The following is a 15,914-nucleotide window of genomic DNA, read 5'->3' as shown; positions in this document are numbered from 1 at the left end:
TTTTTTTATGTGTTACGCGATAACTCCCGTATTTGTGAACCGATTTTGATGATTCTTTTTTGTTTGTCCCATTTAATTTTGGAGAAAATCATCCACCGCTAAGGGTTCACGCCACATGAAGATTCATTTTTATAAATAGCGCCTAAATTTTATTCTAAGGAGCAATTATTTTATTGGTTGATTTTGCTATTCTCCACTTCTAGGCGTTTTTCTCTCTCAATATACTTTCGAGTAGTGAGAACCGATTTTTATTATCTCCTGTGTCAAGTCCTGTACAGTGGCGAACTAGGGGATTCCAATAAAACTTGGCAAATAGATGTATTTCCACGTACTTTTGAGGTCGGCTTTTTTAGTACTCTGTACTGAGATTATTTGTATGTATGTTATTCGATCACTCAGGCATTTGTGAACCAATTTTGATGATTCTTTCTTCGTTGCCAAGAGGGTACCTCAATGGTCCCATTTCAATCTGTTGCATCCTTCAAATTGTCTTTTAAGAAATTTTTATTATCTAGCCAGGTGTCCAACAGCACTGGCAGTCGTGCGGTGCGATTGTGACATTCCACTACTGACACTAATATCACAACCACACATACATGGTAACACAGTGATCACACAATACACGCTCACACAGACTCTACACGTACTCGCAGTTTCTCCTTTTTTGAATTGAATTTTCATATTTAAATTAAATTCTCTATTTCTCTTGTTACTTGGTCGGAGCCACTTTATTTTTGTTAACTGTAAATTGTTGGCTTCACTGAAAATCAGCGTAACGAGATGTTTCTCTACGTCTCGTTACAAATAAGCTGAGTGGAGACCTTTTTGGTACCATCTTAAAAATAATACTGTTTTATTTTAAGTAAATGTTATAATAATGCTATTTTAATTTTTGTTTTTACGTTTTATTTGTATTATGGTTACCAAATAAATTATTTTTCTTTCTTTCTTCTTTCTATTTAAATTTGAAGAAAATAATCCACCGGTAGCAAACTAGGGGATGAATCGGGTTTCACGCACTCTCCGGTAACCGATTGCAATAAAACTTGGCAAATAGTTGTAATTCCACGACCTTTTGAGTAAAAAAGTTGTAATCATGATATCAAGTAACGAGAATAAAAAGTCATGCGCTTGGTGGCATCCATCACACCTAACAGTTGCAGTGCCACTCAAGAGATATAATCGACAGATCTGGGGCACTGGGGCAAAGCTGACAAGTCCCACGTGCTGAAGTAGTTTCGCCAGAACTCTTACCTTTCAAAACTGGAACGCAGTATTGCCCACATTACTGCTTGGAGGCAGAAATCATCAAATCAAATCTAGGGTCGGCGGACTAAAGCACATAAGTCAAAATCCAAAGTCATTCATTTAAATTAATACATCTACCGGCTTAAGCACACAAGTCAAATTCATTTGTTACTTCATGCATTTGTACCTTTATTCTAGAGGCGTCTTATTCAAATTTATCATTCTCTTCACATCTTCCAACACTATAAACAACACAAAAATATGTAATTATACATTAACAAATGAAGCACTTTTTTGAATTATGTGTTTTAGTCCGCCGACCCTAGAAATACGGTAACAGTACTTCCCTTCCTTTCAGAAGGAGCTTTACTCCTACTATCCACCTTTTAGTTTTGTGTACTCAATAAATATATTATAACACAGTTGCTAGAGCCTTACACCTGATTATATCTCACCTGAGATGCCTAAGATCGCTCTTGTTGCCAACCAACATAATCAGAATGTTCTGATCGGCGTGGTCGCGTAACTCACGCAGCCACCGCTCTACGTTCTCGTAAGACAGATGCTTGGCAATGTCGTAGACGAGCAAGGCCCCAACCGCGCCGCGGTAGTACGCAGACGTGATCGCGCGGTACCGCTCCTGGCCCGCTGTATCCCATATCTGAGCTTTTATGGTTTTGCCGTCCACCTGTTGTAACAAAAACCCAAGTTAATACAATTCCATGTTTGTGCTTATGTAACTAATAATTAAGCGTTCGATAAAAAATGTCCTTGAACGGGTAATTTAGCATCGTATTTGTTGAGTACAGCGCGTGCTCGGACACCGTCTAAATATCTAAATGCCATAACAATAAGGCCCATCGCATACAAGCGAATTTCCAGCCTGCCGAGTTGTCCATTTCCACTAACATTGAACGTGAAATACTAATTTTTTTCATTATTATTATACCCTTATTTAAATACTAAAATGTGTTTATTAAATATAACAGACGATGAAAGGCGGAAGATACTTAGGCTGCAGTGTTCAATTAGGCGATACAAAATATGCGCCTGTATGTAAAACAAAGAAAATACACTATCGGTAATAATTCAAGCCACCTTGCAATTCAGTATTTAAAAATAATTTGATAGGTCAAAAACTATTAATGCAATTTGAAAGCTGTACCTTACCGTGAGATTAGTGATATATACAAAATGTTGTTTCTTCTGGTGACTGCCAGAGGCGCTGTATAATTTGCCATACAAAATTGTGAAGTAATTTACGCGGTCTTTATCGAGAACTGTCACTGGAATCTCGTGGTAGAGACACTGATATCCTGTCTTTGCATAATAAAGCCACATCTGATCGTACGTCAAAAGTGCTTTTATCACATGAATGTCGAACTACATGAAACAAATTATGAAATTTTATAAACATCCTATTTAAAGCACAAAAAAGTTACCGCCTAATTTCGTTCGTAGAATCTTCGAACCTCTCTCCTGACAAGTTGTCGTTTTGCAGATGTGGCCTAATTACACAAAAGGTGCGATATACTAAACATAACGTCCATAATATGTCCTAGTTGAAAATTAGAATTTTACAAAACCTGGGAAAGCTTAGCAACGTTTTTTTATTAATTTGTAAGAATAAACATTATTGGCACTACTTTATACATTTTTTTGAATACCTAAAGTACGCTATCATAGTTAACATACCCAAGAACCATGCCATCTATACAGTTTTATTTAGTTTTTGGAGTGTAGTTTTTTACAGATCGTAGAGCTATTTACAAAGAGAGAAAAAAAAAGTAAGCCTTTTTCGTAGATGGTTATAAAAAGAACAAATTCTGCATCCGTTTTCGTAACTGGATTTATGAATATAGATTAAATATTGATTTTTAATTTACGAACCAGTGAAGGAAAAATAGCTAGTTATGAAAAACGAGTACGTATGTAGATGGACCGAAGGGTGTTTTGTATTCTAGCCCTTTAAAAATAAAAATGCACGGTGGTTCGAATTATGTGTCCGGAAGTGTTTAAGCAAAAAAAAAAAAAACGAATCTGTACAGTCGTGGTGTTACACAACAACACGATACGATTGGGTGTATTATTTTTTGTTTAACACTATAATGAAGATAGTCGGTATGCATACGGAGCTAAACATACTAAGCAGGAAAAGAGAACGAAGTAATTTGTCGTTTATAAGCAACTTTCCGACTATATTTTTGCTTTATATGGTATAAGTACTAGGACCGTAGCAGAAAGATAAAGATTGTCAATTTTATCCTTGTAACGTGTCGTCCTATTTACAATAACTGGAGTTTGTACAAACATCTTTGTCAAGTACCGTGTCACCGGGTATTAACTCATAGAATAAATAAATAGTTTAAAGGACAGGCGTGTAAATATAAACGTGAAGAGACGTCTAATAACAGTTGAATCTTCCTTTATCTTATTATTTGAGGTTGACGCAGTATGGCTCAATTTAAATATTGCACCAGAAAGAAATAGAAGCGAATTTTGTAACGATATTGTACATAGCATACTCAACTTTATGGTCAATTGTGTAATGTACAAACTAGATACGAGCCAAATTCTTCCGCGGAATTTTCGCGCATGCTCGAGAACGCTCGCGCATTCCGCTACAGGCAGTGGCAGTGCCCCTCAGGTATCTGTTATTTAAAGCTCTTAAGTGGTACTGCAACTGTTATGGACAGGTGTGCAGCTTACCATCAGGCGCACGACTTGTTCGTCAAGTCACTTGATATTATATACAAAAAAAATACAATCAAACTCATGAGAAAAATAAATGTAGCACATACAAATATTTCTCCCGGCCCGTGAATCGAACCTGGGATATTTTATTTATTTATATTCTCAAAGGGCTAGAAAACAAAAATATTGTTATCATTGAACAAAAAATTTTTACAATTCAAATTTTAAAATTTTTAATAAGGAAATTATGGAAATGACGTTTAGCACACCAGTTTCAAAATTGCATTATAGTTTTTGATCAACAAACATTGCTTAAAGCATAATGCTGAGTGGCAAAGTGGGTCGAATTATGTGTCCAGGAATGTAAAACTATAACAAAAAGTGGCACCAGCCACATAATGATATTTATTATGAAAATTAATACACTAGATTTACTTTGTAAGTTTTTTTTACTTCTATTTTGTGAGTTACACAAAAATGTTTCTTTACAAATTTCGACGCTTTATTATTGTGGATGCGATATGTCCAGCACAAAGCCATTACATTTCAATTTTAAATTACAGTTTCAAGCAGAATGTCAACCTAAACAATATTAATAGATGTAGTAAAACAATTAATTTGCTTTAAAAGGTGTTTCTTGCATAATATTTTTGTTCTTTCATTTTTAATCTATAATTAAAAATACTAAACTAGAAAACAACACTACGCTAACTTAAAAATTTAGATTTTTTTTTCAAACATAATTTATTAGTGATCTTTTACTAAAAGTTATTATCATAGATTACAATACATACATGATTATTACTTTTTGTATAATTATCTTAAATTTGAATTCAATTAAAATTAAAATAAACATAATCGACAAATTCGAATTAGCGTTGTTAATTGCTGGTATCTATTTCATACCCTGACAATATGTAATAAAGTTATTTGTCAAATCGCGTGTAAAACTTTATTTCACCTGTGTATAGTTTTAATACAAAAAAAAAATACATCAAAAATATAATTTCACGCTATAAATATACGATTTGAGCACACTTTCTAGTTTCGTAGTTGCGTAATCTAAAACACTATGTGATTACGATCTATGATAGCGCAGTATTACACAAGCCCTTGAGGCTGAAGTCATGCTTTGCTCATATTATGAATTACAGATATATTTCATATGTATGGAGATATTTTACATCATTGACTTTTTTAATACAAAAATCTCATTTGCAACTTTATTCTAGTGGGATAGAATTTTTTTACCCCACTGCGGGAGGGTTACGTTCTTCAAGTGTATGTATGTCCATTCCTTTTTCACGCTGTATAGCCTAAACGGCTTGATGGACTGTCACTACGAGGTGTCGTTAGATTCGCCTTGATTGTGGATGTGTAGATAGGCTATAAAAATGAATTAGGGGACCACTCGCCATTTTCGTCAATACGCCATTTTCGTCAACTGGTCAATTTCCGTAATTTACGAATGCCATATAAATCTTTAAGTCGTCAATATTCGTCATTTTCTCTGATCAGTCATTTTCGGCACCTGGACAGTATATAGTTAGGGAAAATATTTTATGTTTTCGGGTATTAAAAAAAAATTATGTTAGTGATAATTCGAAATATTGTGTATTATAAACAAGAAGTATCGTCGGTTGCGAAAATTAAAAAAATACTATAATACTTAACAAAAAATCGTTCGTTAAAGATTAGATTCAGAGATGATCAAATTAATGAAAATGCCTGTGTAAATTAATTAACAATGTTTATTATTTTACACGTTTATTATTTCTGATAGTATATTTGTGCTAATTTACACAGGCATTTCCATATAATTTGATCATCTCTGTCTTCGAATAAATATTGTATAATTGTACATGACTGTACGAACAACGACAAATGTCGGATGGCATATAATGACCAGTTGAGGAAAGCGATCGGTTAAAGAAAATGACGAGATAGGGAAAATGGCGACTTAAACATTTTCACATAATTGACGAGTTTGAATATTGACTAGTTGGACGAAAATATGGCGTATTAACGAAAATGGCGAGTGGTCCCCAAATTCTTAAAAATAATCAAAATAGAGAGCCCCCTCACTTTATTTGAATGGGAATATTTTTTTTATCTTTCCAGCAAAATTTTTCTGCAATCGGTTTTTTGTTTTTTAAGTAATTTTTAAACTTGTTTAACACTCATAACCCCGCGCTAAGGAAACCCTGTACCGCGGGTACCATGGACACACACATAGACAATCACAAATTACACCCAACCACACGGGAGAAATAAACGTAGGCTATACAAATATTTCTCCTGGCCCGGGAATCGAAACCAATGTTCAGCCATGGATGCAGTTCAGTATATAATATTGGCAATGAAGTGAAAAGAGCTTTTTATGTATTATTATTATTAGGATAGTTTATTCCGGCTCTGGGGGTCTACTCTCGACCGCCGTCCGAAACAATTACTGCCAAATAAGCAATACATGACCAAATGAAAAGACGCGTGATGCGAATGAAGCTTCATACTTGATACTTGTCTTTTAATTTTGTCGAATATTACTTATTTGACAGTAATTGTTTCGGACGGATGTCGGACGGAGATCGAAAGTATACCCCCTGTATAGTCTTTTATCACCGCAACAAGCAATTTTTTTTTATCTGCAATTGTGATCACTGTTACTTACAAGTAGGAGTCACAAGCTGCCTCCGTGAGAGATGAATAAACTATTATTAGTAATAGGTTAAAATTATAATAGGTAAAATTTTTTTTTATAAAAATCTTTTATACAATACATATGCAAGGTTTTGACGCTCCTATAAAATTATTTTAAATTACTTAAGCGGTGTTGTGTGCTAAGCGACGATATGAAGGCCTGGTGATAATAACGATGACGTCTTTTTAGTTTATTAATTGAAATTTTGAACAGAAAATAAAATAAAATTGAGCGAATTATCAAATGAGTTTTTTAAATTATAAGACAGCCCGCTAAGAAGTTTCTGGGTATTTATAACCCTGTGTAAAGAATAATACTACAAACAATAGATGTAGCTCATACATAGATTTTTGTTAGATGTACATGAAATGTTTATTCAATACATTTAAATTTTACTTGATAATTCCAACTGCATTGCAATATAATCAATGCATTTAAATCATACTACTGTGAACTTTTTCATCAAGAATTATTAATAATATTTATACTACTGCAACCTAATCAACAAAACACCAAGTGGCTGCTGACTCATGATGGTTATCAATAAGTGATTAATTTTCTAGCTCAACGGCAATGCAGTTTATTGGAATGCAGTTTCAATAAACTGCATTCAACAGGAAAAACTTATAATCGATATTGGTGACTTTTATACTCTGTTTTCAATTGTAATGTGCATGCTACTATCACTTTGAACATGTCTCTATACCAATGTTAACTTTCCACAGCCTGTAGTCCGTATTCAAATACAGGTCTCGCCATAAAAGAAGGTTCACCATAATTAGCAAAGGGTTTATAGATCACTTTTCCATTCTAATTGACTAATCTCTCACTAATCGTAGTTGTTTTCTATGATATCCACAAGAAAATACATCTTCTCATGGCTATATCATGCCTATATGGCTTGACACTGCAAGTATCCGCCATGTTTCGGCGGTTACAATAATTTTAATTAGTAGCAGTAGAGCTCCTTGTGAAAGAGTTCGTCCTGGGAAATACTGCCACCGTATCTATTTCTGCTGCCAAGCAGTAATATATCATCAGCATGCATGCAATACTGCATCTGTTATGGACACGCATGTAACTTAACATCAGGCGCACAATATATTCGTCCTGTCACTTGATATTATAAAAAAAATTACAACCTATTGTTGCCGAATGGTTACCATGTCGGTCTGCCACACAGGTCCCGGTTTGGATTCCCAGGTCTAGAGAAATATTTGTATGGCCTGGGTGTCCAGCAAAGTGCCAGTGCCCCTCAGATCTTTGTGATTTAAAGCTCTGAGTGGCAGTGTAACTGTTATGGACAGACGTGTCGTTTACCATGCGGCGCAGGATTTGTTTGTACCGTTACTTAATAATTTAAAAAAATAAAAAATATATTATTACTTAATATCGAAACTTGTCTTTTCACAATTGCTATAATACATATTGGAAGAAATTTTTTTCAGGTCTAAATTCACGACTTTAAACAACCAATATTTCCGCCTCTGTACAGATTCCATGGTCACGGTCGAGGTATAACTTTTATAATTTTTAAATCTAAGTAGCAAAACTGTGTTAAATCAAGTATCTATTAGAAAAAATGTTAAATTTCACCATTCAAGTTTTAACAATGAAAATTGGATACCATTTCTGTTTGATTGGGGTTAATTGGCCATGTTTGGGAAGTCATTTAATTCAATTAACCTACAAAACGTGCCCTTCATAACTATTATTTGGTTCATTGTCAAATTAAGCCAAAATTAAAATGTCCTTTATATTTGGCCTGAACTTTTTAAATACTAGTTACGTGTTGTACAAACTTATATCCTATTTATATATAAGCGGTAACAATAGAAATAATGAAGAGAACATTCAAGAACATCACTTGTTTCTTCCTTACTGTTATATTAAAAATTATAATAATAAAGTATCAAGTTTAAAAACCGATTGTTAAATGCCAATTTGTTGGATAAAAATAGAATACCAAAAGCAGGAGTGTGTTAACGCAACGGATATAAAAGTAAATTCAGTAACCTCACCCTGTTGCTCGATAGAAATAGACTATGTTATTAATTGTTACACATAAAGTTTAAACCTCAATACACTGTTACTTTTTAACACACTTTTTGTGTAGTCCATTTGTGGAACTACATTGGGTATACCACTACATTTGAGAACAGCATCTTGTAAATAGGGTTATCAACAATCCTGATTTTTGGACTTAGGTTATCAATTTTCAGAATAATCGCATTCTGCAGTAAAACTCAATACACAACAAAAAAATTTTTGTTGCCCGAGTGCTTGTTCATCTTGAGAGAGATATTTGATTTGATTTCACTGACTTACAATTATATGGACGTCGGGTCCGCGCTAAAAAGTGTCCGAACTGATAGGGCGTTAAAATCGTATACAGAGCGTCATTCACGCTTTAGTCTTCGTTTGTTCGACTGCCAGCGAAGCAAGCAAAATTAGACAATACTGCGATGACATTACAATTTAAATTTAACGTTTTAGCTTTTTCATATTCCTTTACATGTCACTACGTTTAAATAGGTTGACTTGGGACATTTTTTTCGTGGTTTTTGTATTAGACCCGTCGTCCATTTATTTGTAAGTCAATGTTTGATTCAATTTTATTTTATTACTAAAAAAGCAAGACTTACTTGCAAATGTCAGGCTGTTTGTCTAGATTATTAAAATTTCAGAATGGTAACCCTTTTTAAACATAATTGCTTCGATTTGTGGGATATTAGGCAAACTTGGTGTTATTTATAGAAAGAGAAATTGTAATTAGTAACTTTTTAAGCTATTTGGTTGTACCTATTATGCGCTCTACTATCTTATAGCAGTAAATAACAAGCTAAAGAAACTCATTAATTAACCAGAAAAATAACTAAAAATCTGATATAGAGATAATAAATAGATAAATGTATATACTTTACATATATATCTTAAGTACCTAATGTGCAAAAGCCATGTCATACTGTATTTTTATTAATTACTACCTTTTTAATTTTCTTTACATTTGTTATATTTGTGGTCTTAACCTTCCAGCGGTCTCAGAGACCGCAGCAACCTTATTTTAGTAATTTTGCAAAATCTATAAACAATAAACGGTTGCGCGGCCGTGATATCCTCGAGGGGGTGAAGTACTTCCCCTTAGTAGGCCTGTGACATTCGTCGCAAGCGCACATGTGTCTTTATTTATGCTTGCGGTCTCAGATTCCGCGCGCGACTGGTCGTATTCCAGAAAAATTAATGGAATGAAATTGAAACCTGGATGAGTATTTCATGTTATATGTACTATATTACGTACAAAATTACATTATGTTATTTAATACATATTAAATTATTTATTATTTCACTATTTTTTGTAGACACAACATGAGTTATGAAGAATCACAACGGCTTGCAGAGGAGGCGGAAACAGAAGATGAAGATTTTGATGATGTCAAACCATTGCTACTGATAAAGCGTAGGTTATTGTACTACCTGCTGCTAAAAAAGTTGGAAGTTTTTTATTTTTTCCTTTTTTATTTTATAAGAATTGAGATAGTACGTAGAACATCATGAAAAAGACATTCAAAAATAATTGTGATTTTAGAGTTCCTACAACATTATGCAATTGATGACAATATTGATTGATCTTGATAATAATCTATTATATTGTGCTTATGAACGATTAAGATAGAAAATTTCATCTTGTTTTGTTATTTTATTGATTTTTAACGTTGTTTGTGTCAATGTATGACTAAAATTTTGACTTTTTATAGACTGTTCAACTAATAAGTACAAATTTAAAAAAATAATAATGTTTTTTATTTTCATTTATATAGATAAAAGACTTTCTTATAATGTGTCATGTCTTTCTTATAATGTACACAATGTCATGAAAATATTAATTTGCCTTCTCAAACTGAACTCGTCAAGTTGCAGTCTCACAGACCGCATGCGACTGCTTATGTTCGGCGCAAGGGTGCGACCACTGGAAGGTTAACCGTGGCAAAGTGTAACTCTTTAATTATAATGGCATTACAGTCATACTGATTTAAATCTTAAAGTGACAGGAATAAGACTAATAATCACTTTGTAAACATAGAAAAAAGTTTTGACAGAATCTATCATAAAAAGATATATAAGGAAAAAGTATGGGAATAAAAAGTATTAATAAAAGAACTTTCCTCAATACAAATGGGAGAGACAACAATGATGTTGTTAGGTAAATTTTCTCCCCATAACAATAGACTATTAACAATTTAGAATGTGATACGGCAATGGGAATTATTTTTTAGTTACTCATGATAATAGATAGAATTTCGTAAAAAGTAATTTCATTTTCTTCTGCACTAGCTGAGTAGTAGGCTCTGTCTTTAAACTTTCAGTGTTAACAAACACGTAAAGGTTCAATAAAAACCAACCTTAATAAAACATCGCTCACCTCTATACTTCTAGTTGCAAATTCCACTCCTATTGTGGATTTTGACTCTAGGTTGAATTCATTTCTAGTGAAACGTGAGAGAAGACTGCTTTTCCCCACACCTGAATCTCCTATTAGGACGACTGTAACAAAGCATCATACAAAATATAGAAAAAAAAGCATTTTACACTGAAAACATTTAAAGTATTGAACATCATGGTTATTTTACAGATTTCCTAGGCTGATAAAAGCCTCTAATGATTAGATCATTGCAGGAATTCGGAAGATGACTCACAGATGTCTACGTTTTATGCAAAATCGATTGTTTCACACATAATCAGCTGATGACAAACTCATGATTTACACCCAAAATTAACCACAAATGGAGTGTAAAAAGGTTAGTTGTAAAGCTAAATGCTATTTATTACTTCAGAATGAAAAACAAAGGGAAGAACTATGCGAATTATCACTATTTTGCGTCATATGTGAGCCAAAAATGATAACAAAGAAACAGCTGTTTAGGAGTTCTAATAACTGTAAAGCACCCCGGTTAATGCTTAAAACGGACATGTTTAAAATATACCTTTGAACAAATAATCGTATTCGTCCTCTCTTGTGCCCATTTTGATTATCTAGAGCTCTCTCCTTCGACGTCAAAATCGGTTAGATAAAAAGTCAAGGTGAACGTAAACAAAATCTTGTGAGTCACAAATATCACAGGTTCACTAAACACTGCACAGCTTCCAAAATACCACTTTTGCACAGTGATCTCTTAGATTTTTATGGACGTAAACTAATAAAATCTAAATTCCAGGGGACAAAATGGCGGAAATATTTTACGCCCCTTTTGAGTGCGTTCAGAACATTAAATCAAGCAATTTACAGTTGATTCAAATGCAATGACATACACAGAAACTTGGGATTTATGTATCAATTACACTATAAATAATCATAGTTCATTGGTTTTTGTTTGCAAGTTAGATTTATACTTCATAAATAAAAATCAACAGTTATAAATTCTTAGCGGACAAACTAAGTATCTTTAACGCACGTTCGGATTTGGATTTTTTTGACAGCGCATGCGTTGACAAATGACATTTCATCACAAATGACGTTATAAGTTTTATGGCTACGTTCAAGATAATTATGAATAATTCGAAATATGCCGTTTAACATTTTTATTTATATAATTTTACATACTAATCTAATAAACTACGCATAAAACTATCCTCTAGCGACTGCTTCTTCCTCGTCGTCGCTGTCTTCTTGAACTTCCTTCGCCAGTTCCCGTTCGACGTACACAAATGGATCAATCTTTAACTTTTCCGTGGTTGGTGGACTTGTTAATACGCACCTGTATAAATGAAATATAGGCAAAAATAATAAGGGAGAACTATAAAAAAAGAACAAAATATAGTGCTACTTCGGAAACGGGCTGTATGCGAAATGTTAGGTTTTATATAAATCAAAATCATACAATACTTCCATTGGAGATAGAAAATTTACCTAGTGATGAAATAGCCTTCTCTCTTAGGCCGAGCCGCTTGTAGGTCTACCAATAAAGCCGCTATGTTTTCGGCCACTTGCTTGGCATTCATATTCAGCTAAAAAAGTAAAATTGTTACAAGAAGGAGTTTTGATTTTAGTTTTGGAGTATTTAAAAAATATATAATAGACAAAATTCTTACCCTTCCAACAGGTATTGAAACAGTTCCCAAACTTTCCTGATTCTCGTCTTTCATCACCTTATACTGAACACCTGCAGCAAATTTTTTGACCAAATCTCCAAGATTAGGGTCTAGAGTGCCATTTCTAACAGTGGGGAATCGTCTTTTCAATAAACCTCGTATAGGGACAAGATCCGTGATCACACTAGGATGAGCAATTATATAATCGTAATCACTTAGTTTGATTTCACCTTCCTGTAAAGAGACAGTGAAAAATGAGGTTCATATTACAATGTTCACTGTTAGGATTTACGTCAGACCGTTGAGCAAGAGTAGAGGGCTTCAATGCGGGTTGACAATTACACGTTTCCCAAAGCTTGTGTACATACAAGCTTCAACTTCAGTTTTCAAGATCAAGATGTTTTCCTTTATTGATAGTGAGTGGTATTGACACTAAACATTGACAAATATACGAACTTACCTGTCGACCTTTCGCAGTTGAGAAACAACCACTCCCACACTCAGCTACCACTGTTTTTTTTTTAATCTATTTTGAAAAGACCTAAAACGTTCGAGCGTTTGTCGGCCTCGTAATGCAAGTATCTATCTACCCATCCTGCTTTATCTGTCAGTACTCCCATACCACTGGTCTTGGAATTGTTAATGAAACATAACATTACATTATATCCTGTAGAGTGCTCTGATAACCAAATTTCATCGAGATTTGTTATAGTCTAGGTAATAATTGTTATTCTAGATTTGACTTGAAGACACAGAGTTGCTTGCGAGAAACCCATGTTCTGAGAAAAAAAAAACATCAACTCAATCGTATGTCCCACTACTGGGCACGGTTCTCCCCTTATGTCAGGGTTTAGGCAAAGTCCGCTATGTTGGCCCAGTGCGAGTTGGGGAATTAACACGTTTTCCGAGGGTGAACCTTCTTCGAGGTGCAGGTCTCATCACACTGTTTTCCTTCACCGGAAAGCTCATGATAAATATTAAATTGAATTTCGCACATAAATTCCGAAAATACTCAAGAGGTGCGAACCCGGATTCGAAGACGTGGTCTCTGCTTGAGAGACCGTGAGAGGTGAAACCAATTAGGCTGCCATGGCTTTTACTGTACTGTTCTCACAGTGCAGTAAAATTTAAAAGTAAAAATAAGTTTATAAGAATTGGATTTTGGTTATAAATACAATACCTGTATCTTTTTTACCACTTCTGTCCCACCGGCAGTAGTGGCCCCAGCATCGATGGCTTCTCTGATCAAGTCTTGTCCTTTACAAAATGCTAGAATTGACCGTTCTTCATCGCGCGGGAAGAAGTGAGGGAGAAGAGTCAGTCGCGCGAAGTTGTCTAGGTAACGGTTCTGTTTATATAAATAACATAGTAGTTAATATTCTGGACTCATTTTAAAAATGCAAAATTTATTGATGTCATCATTTGTGACAGTTACCACGCCAAAAATAATTTTTAGAAAAATTTTGTTACAATCCTACTTGACCAACTTGTTGTGATCAAGTTTTTGGTTAACATAAGTTAGCATAGTCCTTTGAAGGAGTCTGAATTTGGTATATAAATCATTATACAAAGACCTTTTTAACAGCAGCCATGTTTAAATGTATTTCAGCAAAGACAAGGGCATCAGGGACATTATACATAGTTGGGTGATGCGTCTCCTGATGCAGCTTGACAGCTTCCTCAGCTGAGTATGTGACCCAACGGTAATATTTCATTGGAAATACGTCATCTTGAGATATTTGCTTATATTCATCATCCACGAAACGACTCTTGCTTAACTTGTTTTGCCTGTAACGTGAATTGTTGTGTTTATGGTGAGCGACAAGGAGACAGATCAAAACATGGAGGACGACTTGGATACGCATATTAACTGGCATTTATTTGTTTATTTATTAATTTATTGCATCAAACTGGGAGCCCGAGAGGTCGAAAGAAGAGGCCATTAATAAAAAAAAGTTGTGGAACTATTTACTTCGCATTTTGTTTATATGGGTCATCACTTTTCAAGATGGCCTACTATAAAGCTTAAAAAAAAATTTTTTTTTTAAATTGAAAAATAGTAAAATTTTCAGGGCATATCATTTTATTCATCAATAATAATAATAATCATAGCCCCGGGAAAGGGAAAGCCTGTACACATAGTAGTACACATAGGTAGGCAACCACAAATTACACCCGAACTCATGAGAGAAAGGCCATTCAAATATTTCTCTCAGCCTGGGAATCGAACCCAAGCAGTCCACCATGACAACCGTTCAGCCACAGAGGCAGTTATATATAATCAGTCATTAATTATCATGATAACCACCTTGTTAAATATTTGATAATTATAACAATATTTTGTTGTTCCAATTTGTTGGAACAACAAAATCATACCGCTAGCAATATTGTGCCACGTGTTCGTATCCGAGACATATCCAAATGTGTCAAATCTCAAAAGAACATGACATACCGAAATGTTTCTCTACATGTTCATTTAGTTTTCTTTGTTTGTAATTTACAGTAAAAAATTTAAGTGAAAAAAATGTGTATTAACATGGATAATTAATTATCAGATAATATCATCATGATAATTATGAAAGGAAATAAATACCTTAATCATTTTGAACCCTGATATAACACTACAATACAATAAATCCCAGATTCCAGAGGCAGGTGTTCAAGTTTAAGTAAATATATTCTACCTATTCCCATCTCCGCTAATTAAATACATGATACAATTTTAAAGTCACCGGATATCTTTTTAAGTTTCAAAACGGTCTGGTTACTTACTTTCCTTCCCTTCCTCTTTGATTATGTGGTACAAATCCAACTTTTGTAACCTCAACCTTTACTTTCTTGGCGCGAGCTTTCGCCCTGGTGCCTTTGCGAGCAGCATAGTACACAGGTGCTGTGTGAAATGATTTCTAAAATATGAAAATAATCATATTCAATATTGCCTTATTTATTTATAATGGTTCTATCAATTGCATTTTTTACTTACGAGACTAGGGGTATTTGTTCTGCAGAGTGTTAATGTGTTCATGAATAAGGATCCTGAAATAAAAATAAATCCTTCAATTACATAAAAGAAATATAAAATACAAAATATAAATGAAATTAACTTATTTAATTATAAAACGTGCAGGTCATTTCAATTACTCTACTTACTAAATAGAGTCCCAGCCATTGTTAAGGTACACTT

General features: G+C 33.9%; 2 protein-coding genes across 2 annotated transcripts in view; both read right to left on the bottom strand.

The window, feature by feature from the left end:
• The window catches only part of LOC113240424 (ras-related protein Rab-11A), a 22,458-nt gene extending 10,556 nt beyond the window's left edge, over positions 1-11,902 (bottom strand). Inside the window, exons 1-3 of the mRNA XM_026477714.1 lie at positions 11,626-11,902; positions 11,064-11,185; positions 1,704-1,936 (exon numbers count right to left, since the gene is read on the bottom strand). Coding sequence (XP_026333499.1) covers positions 1,704-1,936; positions 11,064-11,185; positions 11,626-11,665 — 395 coding nt within the window. The 5' untranslated portion in view covers positions 11,666-11,902. The remainder of the gene's footprint in view (positions 1-1,703; positions 1,937-11,063; positions 11,186-11,625) is intronic.
• Positions 11,903-12,215: 313 nt separating this feature from the next.
• On the bottom strand, positions 12,216-15,914 carry LOC113240453 (50S ribosomal protein L1). Its single transcript, XM_026477764.1, has 8 exons — positions 15,881-15,914; positions 15,714-15,766; positions 15,503-15,636; positions 14,305-14,518; positions 13,911-14,078; positions 12,731-12,964; positions 12,549-12,646; positions 12,216-12,396 (listed from the first exon to the last, which is right to left on the bottom strand). The coding sequence occupies exons 1-8, from the start codon at positions 15,897-15,899 to the stop codon at positions 12,267-12,269; spliced, it is 1,050 nt and encodes a 349-aa protein (XP_026333549.1). The 5' UTR covers positions 15,900-15,914; the 3' UTR covers positions 12,216-12,266.

This window comes from Hyposmocoma kahamanoa, unplaced genomic scaffold (assembly GCF_003589595.1).
Source record: "Hyposmocoma kahamanoa isolate Upper Pololo Valley unplaced genomic scaffold, ASM358959v1 138, whole genome shotgun sequence".
NCBI classification, from domain to species: Eukaryota; Metazoa; Arthropoda; class Insecta; order Lepidoptera; family Cosmopterigidae; genus Hyposmocoma; species Hyposmocoma kahamanoa.
Note: the sequence above shows the minus strand (reverse complement) of the source record. Positions and strands in the feature narration are given on the sequence as shown.

Bases quoted from the DNA above. Each gene is read 5' to 3' on its own strand.
- LOC113240453 (XM_026477764.1), bottom strand. The intron at 15,637-15,713 runs GTAAGTAAAAAA...TTCATATTTTAG, and splicing joins GAACAAATACCCCTAGTCTC to AAATCATTTCACACAGCACC. The intron at 14,079-14,304 runs GTCTTTGTATAA...TTATATAAACAG, and splicing joins ACATGGCTGCTGTTAAAAAG to AACCGTTACCTAGACAACTT.